This window comes from Apteryx mantelli, chromosome 5 (genome assembly GCF_036417845.1).
Source record: "Apteryx mantelli isolate bAptMan1 chromosome 5, bAptMan1.hap1, whole genome shotgun sequence".
NCBI lineage: Eukaryota > Metazoa > Chordata > Aves > Apterygiformes > Apterygidae > Apteryx > Apteryx mantelli.
The window spans coordinates 73,703,782-73,721,065 of record NC_089982.1 but is presented as its reverse complement, the minus strand read 5'-3'; the positions used below and the strand labels follow the sequence as shown (position 1 = coordinate 73,721,065).

The 17,284-nt window shown below is 39.1% G+C and overlaps 1 protein-coding gene across 2 annotated transcripts in view; it reads right to left on the bottom strand.

Moving 5' to 3' along the window:
• Positions 1 to 17,284, bottom strand: part of EVC (EvC ciliary complex subunit 1) — a 56,860-nt gene that overhangs the window by 25,433 nt on the left and 14,143 nt on the right. For both annotated transcript variants that reach the window (XM_067298241.1, XM_067298242.1), the window contains exons 8-11: positions 16,299 to 16,457; positions 14,548 to 14,764; positions 12,094 to 12,242; positions 9,513 to 9,611 (exon numbers count right to left, since the gene is read on the bottom strand). In XM_067298241.1, coding sequence (XP_067154342.1) covers positions 9,513 to 9,611; positions 12,094 to 12,242; positions 14,548 to 14,764; positions 16,299 to 16,457 — 624 coding nt within the window. The remainder of the gene's footprint in view (positions 1 to 9,512; positions 9,612 to 12,093; positions 12,243 to 14,547; positions 14,765 to 16,298; positions 16,458 to 17,284) is intronic.

Here is a 17,284-nt window from a genome sequence, read left to right as displayed (position 1 = left end):
CCAGTCAGCCTCACCTCCATCCCTGGAAAGGTGATGGAGCAGCTCATCCTGGAAGCCATCTCCACGCATGTGGAGGAAAAGAAGGTGATCAGGAGTAGTCAGCATGGCTTCACCAAGGGGAAATCATGCCTAACCAATCTGATAGCCTTCTATGATGGAATGACTGGCTGGGTAGATGAGGGGAGAGCAGTGGATGTTGTCTACCTAGACTTCAGCAAGGCTTTTGACACTGTCTCCCATAGCATCCTCATAGACAAGCTCAGGAAGTGTGGGTTAGATGAGTGGACAGTGAGGTGGATTGAGAACTGGCTGAATGGCAGAGCTCAGAGAGTTGTGCTCAGTGGCACAGAGTCTAGTTGGAGGCCTGTAGCTAGCGGTGTCCCCCAGGGGTCAGTCCTGGGTCCAGTCTTGTTCAACTTCTTCATCAATGACCTGGATGAAGGCACAGAGTGCACCCTCAGCAAGTTTGCTGACGATACAAAACTGGGAGGAGTGGCCGATACGCCAGAGGGCTGTGCTGCCATTCAAAGAGACTTGGACAGGCTGGAGAGGTGGGCGGAGAGGAACCTCATGAAATTCAACAAAGGGAAGTGCAGGGTCCTGCACCTGGGGAGGAATAACCCCATGCAGCAGTACAGGTTGGGGGTTGACCTGCTGGAAAGCAGCTCTGCGGAGAAGGACCTGGGAGTGCTGGTGGACACCAAGTTAAGCATGAGGCAGCAATGTGCCCTTGTGGCCAAGAAGGCCAATGGGATCCTGGGGTGCATCAGGAAGAGTGTTGCCAGCAGGTCGAGGGAGGTGATTCTCCCCCTCTACTCAGCCCTGGTGAGGCCCCATCTGGAGTACTGCGTCCAGTTCTGGGCTCCCCAGTACAAGAGGGATGTGGCACTACTGGAGCAAGTCCAGCGAAGGGCCACAAAGATGATTAGGGGACTGGAGCATCTCTCTTATGAGGAAAGGCTGAGAGAGCTTGGCCTGTTTAGTTTGGAGAAGAGAAGGCTGAGAGGAGATCTTATCAATGTGTACAAGTATCTGAAGGGAGGGTGTCGAGAGGATGGGGCCAGACTCTTTTCAGTGGTGCCGAGCGACAGGACGCGAGGCAATGGGCACAAACTGAAACACAGACACTTCCATCTTAACATGAGGAAAAACTTTTTCACTGTGAGGGTGACAGAGCACTGGAACAGGTTGCCCCGTGAGGTGGTGGAGTCTCCTTCTCTGGAGATATTCAAAATGCGCCTGGATGCAATCCTGTGCAATGTGCTCTAGGTGACCCTGCTTGAGCAGGGGGGTTGGACTAGATGATCTCCAGAGGTCCCTTCCAACCTCAGTGATTCTGTGATTCTGTGATTCTGTGATTTGTCTCAAGTGTAGTCCATGATCACAAAATAAAACATCATCAGTGAGGGCCATGAAACTACTTACTAACTGTTCGTCAGCGTTCAAGGAACAATTGGTCACTGGCTTCTTTAATCTGAACACTTAACCATGTGGACATTAGCTCCGACGCAGTCCTTGCAGCTCAGACCCTACCACGATAGTATGTTCTACACAAAGAACTATACCACAAATATAGTATGATGTACACTGTTTAATGCAGAGCTTGTAGAAATGTAGTAGAATGGCCTTGTAGAATATGGTAAGGGTAAAGGTAAGACTAGATTTAGGAAAAAAATGCAAATGTGATTGAATTCTACAGGTGTGATTCAAGCTGGCAAAATAGTTTGAAATTATCTGTGCTGTAAGGGAAGTACGAAACAGCAACAGAGTCAGGCTGCGAATGGGGACAGTGCACAACATATTATAAAGTTTATTGTCTACAGGAGAAAAAAAAGAACCATTAAGAAATCCTACTGCTTCCAATATCTTATTTTTGGACTAGAAGCCCTACAAAATAGTTCCTATAAACTTCCTGATATGCCATCTTCTTGCTTTCAGAACTTTTACTAAATGCAATTTATTCAAATTGATTCTATTAACAGGATTGCTGATTGCAATGCTGAATGAACCTGTCTGCAGTATCTGACAGTCAATCTTAAACCTTTTCAAAAAATCTCCAGAGAAACTCATCAAGCATAAAGAAATACCACAGGGTATGTGCAGAAATAAAATGGGCTCAGATTTAAATGCTGAGTGCATCTGAATTTCAAACGAGGCAATAAATATATAATTTTGTGAAAAACCAGGGGAAATACACAGCTTATCAGACTTCACTACAAAACAAAAGAATATTAATGCTTTTCCCCTCCCCATTTCAAATGATTAGAAGGTTCCTACATGTAGATGAAAATAAAATGAATAATGAAATTATGAAGCAGGAAAACATATTTAGAAAGGTTGGTTGGTTGTACTGTAAGCTAAATGCCAAGAGATTCATCCCACAAACTTTACTGTATCTGATTAAGGGCAGGAACTCAATACACAGATCATACATCCCATGGATACTGCAAGCTTTCTTGGACAACACTGGCCAATAGAAGATACTTTGCATTATCAACTCAGGCTGAATTGGGAAAAGTTTGATGCATAGCCTTCTGCCTCTCCTCCATGTGAAGAATATTGGAATGTTAATTGCTAAAATGCATCCAGTACCCTACCAGTGAAACACAGTGCCTTGCTACTAGGCAGTTGATACTGAAGTCATCCTTTGTGCAAGCTAATCAATAAAATAAAAGTATTTAATTTACATGCATTAAAAATGAGAGTTCACTGAAATTCCAGTTTTGCCACCTCATTGGTCCTTGATTTATTCAGAAGGCAGGTTCAACCTTCTCTTTTGAACTCCCCATCCTTTTTTAAAAATATCCCTTCGCAGATAAGGTTATGGGCTACACTAGATCTAACTATTAACAAATTCTAAATCCATGTAGAGGTTTCCCTATGCAATAAGGCAGGAAGCAAACTTCAGAATGAAGCCTATCCATATCGAGTATCTTGTATTTCACATCAACACATCCATACATCCACAGTGACTCTTTGTAAAAACATGCAAATGAGCTGAATTTCTGCAGCTTACTGCCAACTCTTGATCAAGGCCAGACATGTAGGTAATCAGTCACTTTGGGCATAAAGAAGGAGCCAGGTTGTTTGGTGGTAAGATAGGAAAGGCCAAAGAAGGATACTGGGCCTTCTAGCAAGGTGTGGCATGCAACTGCAAAATCATAAACTTTGTAGAAGCTTTAGCAGTGGCTAACGCAGGAAAACTTTAGATATGATTGTAGCAATATTACAGAAATGTGTCACAGAACTGTAACAGAATATGCAAACATAGTGGTAAAGATCTCAAAGCTTTAATTGAAATGAACAGACAGCATTTGATCAGTATTAAAAAACAGAATTAGACCGAGCTCGCCTGCTAAGAGGTCACAAACTTAATCTATTAGATCACAGTGTCTTTCAACCTTGTAGGTTAAATTTTCAAAAGTGGCCTTTAGAATTGGGGGGGGGTCTCTTGAGTGTGGTCTTTCACCTGAGACAAGCTGTGGGTGATTCATCTTGAAAACCAGCTAGCTCTGGATACCCACAAATGTAGTCCAGTCTACACAAAACATCCCTAAGCATCTCATGTTAATGAGGTTACCTAAGGCAAGGAATGAAAGAATAAGTGTCTAAGAACCTGTACTTCATATTTTGACAAAATTAAGTTTTCCCTTTTTATTAACTGAGGAAAAAAATCAAACACTTTACCTCAACCTCACATTCATGTTTACCCATTCATAAAATGTTTATTGCCTTGCCTGCTGATAATATTCATTAGTTAATACCTATTAATCTAAATTCCTGTGCATTTCTATGTCCTGTCAAGTCAAATGTAATAACATTCTGTTGAAGTGCTATCAGCAGAGAGGAATTATAAATGACAGTAAATTGTGTGTTTTCATGCTTTTGATGTTAAGGTTGAGGAAGAATAATTATCTTACCAGTGACTGTGTAATTCTCAGCTGTTAACTGATTTCTTTTTGCGTAACCTGCACGTGTGTTTTCTTAATAATGAATTGTTAACCACCAACCTCTTTTCACACTCTCCTTTCCCTGCTGAAACAAGCAAGTAGTTCACAAAAGAAAGGAGAAAGAAAAGATTAAAGGCTAGGTAACATCCAATATGCTAAAGTTGAAACAGACTTGTAAGGAGTTAGTCCTTAATCTTTTTAAGAGATCACAAGAAACAGAAGAGGACATAATTGGGGGAGGAGGGTACTTTTACTGCCATGTAAAAACAAATTACAGTAAAAACACTGTAATTCAAAAACTACCAAAAGCAATGCAAAACTGTTATTGCAACGCAATATCCCTTGTGTATGGGACAACTCTAAAGATTTTCGCTTATGAAAATATTAGGCTGAGCTTTCAATTACCTCTTATATTACTCCTCCTTCAGTTATGAGTTAGTGTGAGAGTCAAAATCACTTGCACCCATTGCTCAACTTGCACTTCAAAAATAGCTTTAGTTGTGGCTAACAGAGGGAAAAATTAGCTACGACTGTAGCAATATTATGGAAAAGTTTTACAGAACTGTTACTGAATGTACCAACATAGTGGTAGAGATAAAGACCTCAGAGCTTTGATTGAAATGAACAGATCAAATTTAATCAATGTCAAAAAGCAGAATTAGACCAAGCTTGCCTGGTAAGAGGTCAAAAATCTAGACAGACTGGACACAGACTATTCACCTATAATGCAGTATTTTAACCCACTAGTATGGCTGAAAAGTCTACACTATCCTCCAAATATAAACTCATACATTCACTTCAGGCATCAAGAGATTACATTGATCTTGGTTAAATCATTTTAATTGATTTATTCATGTATACACAAAACAAACTTATTCAATTATTATTTTCACAGTCAGCCTCCAGATCATTGCATTTTTATATATTTATTCACCAATTTGGATAATTATTTGATGTACTATAGCACTACAGGCTACAGTAGTACTAGAGGGTTGTATAAATCTGTCTTGGTGAACTTATGAACTATTTATAAGATGCAAAAAATGGAAAAAAAATAAGCAGAGGAATTTGAGAAAAGCTTAGAAGAACACAGTGAAAACAAGATAAGAATGGTCTCCCGCAGGTGAGTGGCAATCACAGTGAAGTGACATCTCTTCTTTCAGACCCCAGGATATTCACTGGTCCCCTATTTTGTCACATGGTGACCTTTTCCTGATACTATCCCTTGCACTGAGGTTATCTCTCTACTTTTGCATGTATTTGAGTCCATCAGGTTTGCTTCTCTGTTTGCTTATACCAAGACAAACCAAGATAAATCTGCTGAAATAAATCAAGCCATACTAGTGTACAACTGAAGGAGAAAAGGAGGTCTGAAACATTTTATTAAGTATATTTGGACAACCTAAAGCTGAAAGGCCAAATCCATTTCTAGTTTATTAAAGAAAATTAAGGCTTTGGTGACCTGCTTTTAAACTACAACCAACCAGCATTTTAGTGGCTGTGATAATGTAAATACATTAAATATACAATGTATTATATACACACATATAATGCATATATACAACATACATTATATATATAATGTATACAGATTATTATATACAATACACCCCTCATTGCATTGTCCTTGAAAGAGTTAATAAAAGGTCTAATCATCTCCCTCAGCTGTACTAAAGGAAAAAACTACCTAGAAACAGGTGCTATAAACAATTGCAGGTCAAGTAGAATAAAGGGGTAATTACAGAGTTGATAAAGGTGTTTAAAAGTGGTGTCGGAAAGGTAGAGTGAAGGATGCATAGTAGAAAAAATGGTTTTGGGAGTGCTGAGGTGGGTCTTGGAGAAGAAGGTACATCTGAGTCTTGCTACATCCCTTTCTCTTGGTGGGGGAAAAAGGTCCAATGGCTTTTTGAATATAGTAGTTAAGGACCATGAAGTTAGGGCTGTGGCTGGGCATTTGAACTTCTGCAGTTGGTGGAGTGAATTTGACCAAGTTCAGTTTTTTGAGAGCTTTGTGCCTTTGCTGGGTAAAGCAAAGGGCGGCTCTGCTTGTGCTTGCACAGAGATGTTACAGGTACAGACCTGCTGAGTGTCGAAGGCAGCGAACTTATCGCAAGGGGCACAACAAAACAGCAGTATTAGGCTGTCTCCTTTGAGGATTTACTCAGGTTTAAGTAATCCACAGTACAAGTTTAGGTACAGTACTTAAATGGGGATGGGTGATTTAGAAAGTTAATATGGGAAGGAGGCACCTGTGTGCTCTAAGGCAGCTGGTTTGAAAGAGTCTGGTAACTGAAGATATATCTTAGAAAGTGACTTAATTCTATATAACTGGATATTATGCACTGGTCTAAAACATCTGGTGCTGTTACAGTGCACAAACCTATTGGATGTTACACCAAATGGTCTTGTGTCTGAGCCAATACAGATGTTCTTCTGTAGGATACTGGTGTTTACCTGATAATTTGCAATATTGACAGAGCTCCTAGGACTTCATAAAAATCATAAAAGTAACTTAAGGAAATAGAGGGCTTGGATGTGTTTAAAAACATGATTCAGGTTCTAATGCCATTAATCTGAATGGTGTGCTGTGATTCATTTGAATTCTGTGGGTTTCTAATTAAAGTCAGGATGGCAACTTGTAGACAGGCAGGAATTTGTCTGGGACACTAAAACCTATAGGTGTGGGACAAAACTAGATTGCTCAGTCCAGATGAAATGTGTCATAGATTGCCTTTAATCCTGTGCCTGTAGACGGTATAAAAGTCTGTAATAACTTCTACTTGGTAGGGCATATGGAATATTGTTGCTTAAGTCTTGGTTACGGAGAAACTATGATTTAGACAACATTTCATCTCCTCTTGGTTTTGGGTAATTAGCTCCTAGAAAGACATCTCACTTTTATTCCCCTTAAATCCAAGGGACATTTAACTTGTGGAAAGGAGAGAAAAAAAAAAAAAAGCATAATCACTTTGTGCAGTCTTGCCAGGCTAATTTTCATTTGCAACATAATGAAAATTGCTTAACTCTAAATATTTTGCTACTTCTAGTTCCTCCCTCTCTCTGTTTATGAAAGTATGAACATATCTTTTTGAAACTGTCTTGCTGTCTATCTCTGGATGTCTTGTGGACCATAGGGTGGGGAATATTTATCTAAATATCTGAGTAGTATGCTAGAGTGACTACAGAGTTTCATTCAACTCAGTAATATTGCTAGGCTTCCGTTTCTAGTGAAATGGTAAACAGCAACTTAACAGAATTCTCTACATATTAACTGAAAAGGGCTTTTTCTTGCCTTCTAACCTCTTTAGCAATATATACTTGCACGTAGGAAAACACGGAGATTAACTAAACAGCAGAACGCTTAGCCAAATCTTTCAATTATCCTCTTCCTTGCCCAGATCAGCTTGCTCTACAAACTAGCTGGTTCACTGCATGGCTCTGGCAGCACAGTACCAAACATCGCCTTGGGAGGGTTGCTGGTACCTGCCAGCTGCTCTAATGTTGGCTTGCTCAGGTCTACCTGAGCTGCAGTCGCACCTCTGCCCACAGTGTGGAGCATCTTCTCCCTTTCCCATGGGTATCTTGCTTTCACTACTGGTAGCAGAAGCTTCTCCCTAGCAGAACTTGGGGAAACCAAGTGAAGAGGTGCAGCCCTGCTGTCCAGGGAAAGGTTCCTGTTTTTCCACGGTGCACTTTCCCTCCGAAAGCATGGTGGAGCAGAGTGAGAAGCAATGGCACTGTGACTGAGATGCAATTCTTTTCCTTAGTGGCAAATCTACTTTTGTTTCTGTGCTTCAGGTAATGGACAAAATTTATAACTACTGCACTTCTTCCCTCAGCTGTGGAAGTCAGAATAGCCCTACTTCTCTAAAGTGGGGCTATGCTGACTTGTACTTTCTCTTCTTTCTAGCTTGTGCTGCTTACAAGATATATGCAAAAGCAATTTGTTCTTCTAAAACGGTCTGAAGTATCTGTATTCAGGGCTAAAAGGAGAAAGTGCAGTTGTTCACTGTGTTAAATATCACAATAAAAAAATGGTTTATTGTAAAAACAGGTGGAAGTTAAGATTTGTGGACTCTCATCCATTAGATGCCAGTTGGATCACAGAATTTGCCATTTTTCATGTTTGCCAGGGTTTGTATGGGTATAGGAATAAGGAAGCAGTTGTAATATGGAATATAATGGCTTAGAGCTGGGTAAATTGGCAGAGTTCAAGTCTGTGCAACTTTCTCAGAAACTTGGCAGATCTAGAAACACTTAATTCATCCACACCAGTTTTTCTTCAATAGAAAAGAAAGCTTAGCTAAACATTGCTGAAAGAAATAGGATTTTCAGTCTGGTCTTAGTGTCAGTAAAGCAAAGTACACAATAAAAGAAAGCAATATAATTTCACAAATGAAGTGGAGCTGTGCAGGGCAAACAATTGCTTGGTCTCCACAGGCTTCCTGTGAAATGAGGAAAGGGGTAGAGAAGAACTCGGTAACTCCAGAGAATGGACTGTGTGCACCAATATCAGCAAGCATGTTGACTTTTCCTAAACTAAATAGCTTTGTACAAAATCTCAGATTCACAAGCATAGCCCTCTAAGCAAATTCCACTTCTCTCTAAAGCAGTAGTTTTCTCAGACACTCAGTTGCCTGCAGTAGTACATAAAACTACTTTAAAACTATTTCTTCTAAAGATGGTGACTCCAGTCTGTTTTTTTTTTCCCTCCAGTTGAGTTTGAAAAAGTGCAAAACTTCTTATAAAGCAAAATAAATGCACTATCAAGCTACTTCTGCTAATTAAGACTGTGGGTATCTTATCCTGAGGTGATGGGGACTGCAAGTTTCCACAACATCCAATCTGGCCATAATTAATCATAACAAAGATCCTGTTGAGCTGAAAGTGATTAGTTCCAGCCTAATTAAAGGTCACTGCTGGCTACAGCTTTGTTCTTCATCAGATAGACCATTTATCTTATTTCTTTTGTGTGCACACAGAAAATAGTTAATTGAAGATGATGCAAAAGCATGAAGCCTCTATATATTTTCCAAATCAGTAAGATTAAGTGTAAAAATATTACTTTAACAAAGATCTGAACTTATTTCAGGGAACTGAGCACTGTCAAAACAATTTCCCTGAGAGGAGATGAGAACTACTTTTAGAGATGTAGTGAAGTCAGCCAAGAATAGTATCATCCTACATGGTGCGGAAGAGATAATTATGGTACATAAACGAAACTTTTTATCCTGGTAGTAATGCCAGACATAGTATGCTGTCAACATTACTGCAGCCTCATCAGCCACCTAGGCAGCATGTTTTGGCAGATCACATGGACGCTTTCTGACTAATGCAAAGTTAAGAAACACTGTGTATTGGCAAGATAATGGAGAAGGCAAGCTATATGGAAGACTGTCCTTCTGTCTATATCTACTGGTTTGCCAACTAGGTTTCCTAGAACTGCCACAACTTTTTGTAAGTCTCCTGCAATTTCACCTGGGATACCTTACTCTGTGTAATGGGATTACAGGATTTTCAGAATTCATTTTAGTAATTAAAAGATATCATTGGAAGTGGCACCTTGTAGAGGTCAGTAACAGCCTCTGCGCTCTCACAGTCATCCTCCTCTTCCAGGTCCCACTGTATCTGCCGATGCTTCTCTAACAGTTCCTGGTAAGCCTAAGAGAAACACAGGTCTATATAAACAGCTGAAAATGTTGCCTTCGTAGTTTCTTGTGATCCTCTCAGACCCTGTTGTAACATCACAATAATAATCTAATTGCTAATCTGGAACTGCAGCTCAGAGGGGCATGAAACTTGTCTTTAGCACCTTAATCTGGGCATATTTGGGCTATAAGGGAAGACTGAATTTCATGAATTAAAAACATCTCATTTTATAGACTAATGAGGGGTCTTGAAATGAATATTCCATGTTTTGAAGACACTTAAATTGCCAGTGCCCTCTTGCATTGCATGGTTACTATGGCTTTCATTGCTAGGTCTGTGAATAGAGCACTCCTAAAGAACACAAAAGTGCTCTTAAACTCTTCATGCACAAGTTACTCTTCTAGAGGTGGACTTTAAAGTTTGCTCTTATCATGAAACCATAGTTGACTGTGGAATTTGACTTAATTGCTGTAACTTGTTTGTCCACAGGAGTAGGCTGAGCAAGACTGGGTTACTGTAACTTTGGTACTTTTTGGCTTGTGTGCCTCACTGGATCATTCCTATGTTCTCTGCTCGTAAAAAAAAAAAAAAAAAAAAAAAAAAAAAAAAAAATCCATTTCCAGCAGTGAAAACATAGATGAAGGAGATGCCATGATACAGGGACTCTAACCTTTATTATCTAGGTCATTCTTTCATACAAAAATCAGAATTGCAGCAATCAAATCATTACCATCCAACCTGTGCTCAGAAGAAACCAATGTGAAGCAATTGTGAAAGCCATCTCCCTAATTGGCAACCAGTTAAAATTCAGCAGAAAGGTCAGTTACTGTGCAGGCTGCTACCATGGTGGTAGCAGCCCTTTGAGGCAGCAGGGAGAAATAGGTGTTAGACGGGAAAAGCTCTGGGCTAATGGTGAGGCTTCAGGCCAACTCTACTGCTGGGCTAGCTATGAAACCATGGGCCAGACTTAAAACTGCTTCTCTCTGCTAAGGGAATTATTTTTGCAAACAATAATTATTTGACTATTTAAGTTAAATCATGGGAGGTGCATACATGCATATTTTTCTTTTTATCCAGAGAGCCTCTGGACTCAAGGCCCCATCTGTTCTAGGCCAAAAGGGTTTCTCCACTGTGGTAGTTGAAAGGCTTAAATCTCTGGCTTTTTTTACTTGCACATGGGCATGTCATAACATTAAGAATCATTTGTGTTCTGTGCTGCACCATGAAGTGCAAACTGTCACATCTCCCAATTCTCACTCAGCCTGTAATAGGCAGATTGTTATTCTACAGTTTAACTAAGCATATTTGTTACCTTACTCAGCTCTGTAGAATAGAGCATCTCCTGTACAAAGCTGTGTGACCTAAGCTTTGTAGGGCAGAGATCTTAACATAATTTCTAAGCTTCATTTAACAAAGTTGAGATGTGTCCAAGAATCTTATGAATGATGTGCATGAAGAAAATGCATTCACAAGTGGTCAATGGATACAAAAATGGATGATAAAAATTATCTGTCTCAAGAAAACATGAAAAGCCAAAGTAGTAAAATGTACTGTCTTAAAGTGCCTGGAATCTTTCCTGTTCATATATGGTAGTGAAAGGACTTCTGAAGTGAACTACACCAGACAGGTGTTGCAGTAAAAGAACAGTAATTGCATTATCTAAATCATACAATATAATTAAAGAACCTGGCCTGCAATACAAGATTGAAGTGTTTGATATCAACAAACTTTGACAATTAGCTACAGTAGGAATCTACGTCTTCTCATAGAGCAATTTATCTAAGCTATTAGGTTTCAACAAAAGTTTAATGCTGCCCGATGTAAGCACTTTAAAGTATTTCTTTTCATGAAAATTGAGGATTGATTTTTTTCTTAACTTGGGTCTGTGGTTCTCAACTGTTATAGAAGTTTTGCAGCTCTCAGCATTTACAACTCAGAACCGATTTTAGTATATACGTTTTGAAAACTAACACTACAGTTCTATAGAAAATGTGGCCAAAAAACCATTACATTGGTCATTGGATACTGTATCAAATGATATATTGCAAATCTTCTCTAAGGTATCCTGTCAGCACTCAAAATGAGTTTTCCTTCTGCTTATGTGACATTTAATAGTCTTCTGAGCCTCAGTAACCTCACTCATAAAAAGGCAATTAGATCAGCACAGTCTGCTCTTTTCTGTAACACAGGCCATAGATTTCCTACTTTAAACCAAACATGCAGCGTGCAAGTAAAGGATGTCTTGTAGAAAACATCCAATCTACAGTTAACAAATGCCCTTTGACATTTGGTTCCAGCATCACAATTGCAACACGGGAGGAAAAGCCTCTAGGCAAAACTAGGTGATATGATCTCTTCCCCTTTCCTCCCTATGCTACTGCACATGATTCTCAGGAGGACCCCAAATCCTAATTTTATAGGATTGGGAGAAATCTGAAGCAAGTTTGGCCTTACAAACTAATAGAACAGTGAAAAGAAGTCTTTACGTGCTCACCTTAAGAAAATCATGAAAATCTTCAGTATGAAAAGTTTTACTGAGGAGACTCCCTTGTTCAGCTTTCTGTCTGTGTTTGAACTCTTCTCTCTTCTTTGCATGGTACTCCAGTTGTTTCAGGATCAGGTCTTTACTTTGCTGGACACATTCTGGAACATAAACCACCAGTGATCAGATGCTGTAACTCCACAGGGAAAATGTGGCATCTGCTACTGTCACACAACATAAGCTCACAGAAATTTGTTAGTGAGGGAAATAGCCAAGTAATTACCATGCAGGATTTCAGAGCTGATTCTTACCCTGATGGTCTTTTTAGATAGGAAGTTTTGTGTTGTTACACAACACTTAAATCTATCAGTTTCTGGATCATTATCATCCTGCACCCTCCCTTTCCCTGGTGTTGCTCTTCATGCAAAGGTAAGGTGGTGAGTTAGTGCAAGAAGCAGATTCCCACCCACCTGACCTCTGTCACCCTCCACCTTAGGGGAGGTCTAAAGTGGCTCACTGTCTAATTGCAGATATGCCAAAGCTACTGCAAGGACAGGGGTGGTAACACATGGTGGGGAGAACAGGTCCAGAGCAGAACCTAGTTCAAATTAAACTAGCATGTAGCCATACTGGGGTTTCCAAGTGACTCCTCCAAGAACCTGCAGCAAAAGGTTTCAAGGTCCCTCTGATTCTGTGCTAGTATCAAAAAATAGTTGGGGCTCAGTTCTTCCTTCCTTATCCATCTTTTTGCTCCAGGGGACTTATAAGTCCATGAATCTGCTATCTAGACTGTGTGCTGCAGAGTGGAATCAGTCCTTACAATGTTCTGCCACTTCTTCATTTCATATTGCCTTCGTACCTAAGAACTCTATTTGTTTTTCCTCCATAGTTAGATTAGTACTTCACTCCACGATTGCAACTAAGGGAGAATGCAAAAGAAGAGTTGGCTCTTGTTCTGCAACCACATTGAGCTGCTTTTAGAAATTCTTTTGTGGAGAAATATAGTACAGTATTGTAATATCGTGCACATTACTCATTTTCTAGGTTAATTCATTGCGCTTATCCACAGGCTGATGATTCACTGGAAGTGTAAGATTCACTGGAAGTGTAAGAAAGTCTAATAAAAATGTCATCTGAATAAATGTAGTAACTTATTTTTATACACTACTTGATTCTTTACTACTTCCCTCTTTGTTTCCTAGGAGTACAGATTCTCTCTGGCTTTGTGTTCTGTGTGTGAATTATAGGTACAGTATAACTACTGCATTTAGGAGCTCCCAACCAAGGTCAATTTATATTGACTCTTTCTTGTGAAGATACTGCACTCTGGCTGTGTGTGTGTTTTTGTGTGTTTTTTGTTTTTTTTCTTTTAAAGAAAACTAGCATACAGTATGTCTCACTTGTCTCTAAAAGCAGGAGGTTGCTGAATACTAATGCCCTCCTGCACAGGCTTTACTCTTTATAACTGTAAGTGCCCACTTTGCATAAAATCAAGGCTATGACAGAGGTATTTCTGCTTTGAACAAGAGAAACATGACTGGAAAAAAAAAACACTGGCATAAATTCACACTTAAATTTTAATGGTTGAACCAAAGCAAAGACTGTGCAAGGCATGCCAGTTTTAAGAGCAAACATCCATGATGTACTCAATATTGTGGTATTTATGAATCCATGAGTATCAGTAAACTGTTGGTTCATACGACTAATAGATGTTCTTAAAGCAGAGCTAGCCTGCAGAATGAAAATTTCTGACCCTAAGATATGGCACAATTTCACTTTCAGGTTTAGTGATGAGAATGAGCAGCACTGCAGCAAAAACTTACTGCAACAAGAATATATGTTCTGACTATTCAGTTCATGGAACTCTAACCCTGATGTCATTTTAGTAGAAGAGTGTTTTTCTATTTCTTATTTTAAGGGTAAGATAAAGACTTCTAGTTTTTAAAGTATCTTAGTCTGATATAGTAAAAGCGGTGAATGTGTGAAGACTGTAAGACTAAAAATGATATCTTGTAAGAGTGACAGCACCACTATGTCTTGCGTGTCTTCTCTTGGCTCCACATGCTAGCGGGAGATCACGGGACAATACTTTGCACATATACAGCTACTACTGTCCTGAAGAGCTGCCAGCATCACCAGTGACATCAAGCAGGTAAACATGAAATGGAGAAATCTCTCAAACAGCTGCAGTAAATGGGACTCTGTCTTTGAATTAAAGAAATAAGATAAAGATTATGTGAAATGTAGAATAAGTTCATAGCCTGGAACAAGACCTGGAAGGGATGAAGCTAAAGTTCCTGTTCTAAGCATCTAGCCTTCATAGCAATAGTGTTCTGGGCCGATTCATCAATACCCTTTTAAAACAGCAGGCTATACAGCCAAAACCATAATTTTTGTACGACTTAAAACAAATGTGAGAATGCATACCCGTTAGTTACATTATGAGCTCTTGTCTAAAGTACTCACCATTACTGAAATGTGCTAGTTGTTCCCAGAAGGCCTTGTGCAGGTCTGTTAAAAGCTCTTCCTTTTGTCGGACTGAGAGATTATTCTTCACAGTTAAATGGTCCAGAATATTTGATACAGTATTTAATCTGCATTTGCACTCTTCTGGTATATATGACTTCAGTGAATCGACCACTTTTACCATAAGCTCCCAGTTAAATAACCTTTCCTGAATGTCCTGAAAACAAACAAGAAAATTGCAGGTAGAAACTAAGTATAGGTCTTAGGTTATGCTTGTCCTTTCATTAGCTTATTCAGTCTCAAAACAATTTAGAAAGGAAGCTTCTCAAGACAGTGTGAATAACAACCTTCATACATGTAAACTTCTGAAACTCTGGACTGGTATGGCATGGCAGTGGGCTCAGTTGTGTGATCATTTGCATCAGGAAAAGAGTTAATCTAAAGCTATCAGTATTTTTAATTATTTGTAGCAGTCAGGAAGACAATAATGATGGAAAAACCATAAATACTCAAGGGGGGAAAAGGGGCAAAGAGACCACATGGAGGACCTGGACCTCTTTTCAAGACCCTATACACTGCACTAGCGTGTGCCTTCATTTGGCAATGAGGACAGATGTCTGAATTTGATACGGCTGGGATTCCTCCAAATACATGCTGGAGTTCAGTGAATGTATTTAAAATGGGTATAATTGCATGTGGTCTAGCAGCTTCCACTGTGCTATTAGAGAAGAATCTCAGGACTGCAGTAAGCAGTGAGATCTATCTTAAACTGAAACTGCTTTAAACAAAGATGCTAGCCTGTAAAGAGAGTAACAGCTATCCTGGTTAACGGAGACCCACAGGTGGTGACTTTTGCAATGAGATGCAAGTGTCACAGTAGTGACTTCAGGCAGGAAAATCACTATATCTCATGTCCAAACACATCATTTGAAATCTGCCCATCTGAGAGATGTTCCTATATGGTAGCCCAGTGTGGGTCAGGTGTGATCAGCTGCAAAGACTGTCTTCATATGTGGCCAGCTTAGTCTATGTTGTTCTACTGCAAAACTAATAAGTTAATAATTACTGTATCTTTTATTAGTAAGCAAAAATAAAGTTAGCTGTTCATTTATTCTCCAAGTCACTAACAAATGCAGTGGGCCAGATCGTTTGTACAGTTATCTATAAATTCCAAGCAACTCTTTCAGTATTCAAAAAGTAAATAAAGATCTGGCCCAAGGATCTGTTAGACGTGCCGCAATGAAAAGCAGAGTGCCGATGCATTTATAAACATATTTGTCCTCTAAAGACTATGTTCCTAAGAGATGCTGTGGGGTTTTTAATTGCAGTTAACACAGGACACACAGAATCACCCTCAATTGAAAAATCTTAATTTAAATTATGGTTGCCCGGGCAAAGTGGAATAAATAAACTGAAAGAAAAAGAAATGTCCTAATGCCCAGGGAAATGGTTCTCTTCATTGTGAGGTCTAGCACTCTTGCTGCTGGCTCACTGACTACATTAATATTGTGCACATCACTTTTTCCTAACATGACTGCCTAAACTCTATTTTAAGAAATAGAATTCAAGTGAAGAGTTTACCCTCTTATGAGCCTCTATAAACTGCAAGGGAAGCTCTTTGCAACAAAGCTGGAAGAGAATAGTTGAACAGTCTGTTATTCATGATACAGGACTGACAGATGCTATTTGCATCGTGCTTTGTGTTTAGATTGACTAAATACCTCTCAACTTTTATTCTTTTTGTACTTTACCATTGCATGCAAATCCTGTGATTTACTTAATAACCCTTCTACTGCAATCATCCTTTCAGTCAGATCCATAGTTATCTTTGTTGCTTTGGCACTTGAGCATTTTGACTGGTCCAAAAGAAATTGCTGGGCTTTGTCAGCCTGCTTCCAGAAAGCTTCCATCTGTGGAACAAGAATCAAACCAGAAACCATTTTCCCTCATGAATCATCTAATATTTCATTACCCTATAAGATACAAGTCACTGAGATTACAGCTTTCAATATCAATTATAGTGAATATTTTGCAAAACTATCTCCAGAGACTATTTACTATATAATGGCACGTGTCGATGGCACATAACCAGTAAGCGGTATGTTTGGCCAATCCTGACCTTTTTTATGGGAGTCATTCAGTACAATTTTTCTAAGAGTTTGCTGTTAGCTTGCCACATGTTGCATCCACTAAAGCCTAGTACAGCATGTTATTAGTAATAATAGGAAAAGTAAAGAGGATAATAAAATGTAACCTTTTTTCTGGGATGTTTCTTTATGTGTAGGACTAAGCATTTTGGACAAACAAGATTGTTTTCCTTTTTTTTTTTTTTAATCCAAAAATCTTCACTGCTTTTCACCATCTAAGCCTTTTATAGCTACATGCTACATAACCACTCAACAATCCAGAAATTAAGTACTTCATACAGTTTCAAAAGTTGCATGTGCCCATTTGAATATATTATCATATGGGTAATCTCTAGTTTGAGACTCTGATCCCACAAACAACTGCATAACTCTGTACGTGTGGGTATTCTGTTGCTTTCAGTAGGATTACTAGTATGCATAAAGCTAAGAAAATGTATTCATCATGAGGATTTGTATTAAGAATCTGAGTTTTTTATTTTTATGGTAAAGAATACCTTTATATTACTGAGGAAAGAGATGAATAGTTCAAGGTCCTGATCTTTGTATAGAATCTATAAGAATGTGTGTATAGTATAGCCATTTTAAATACA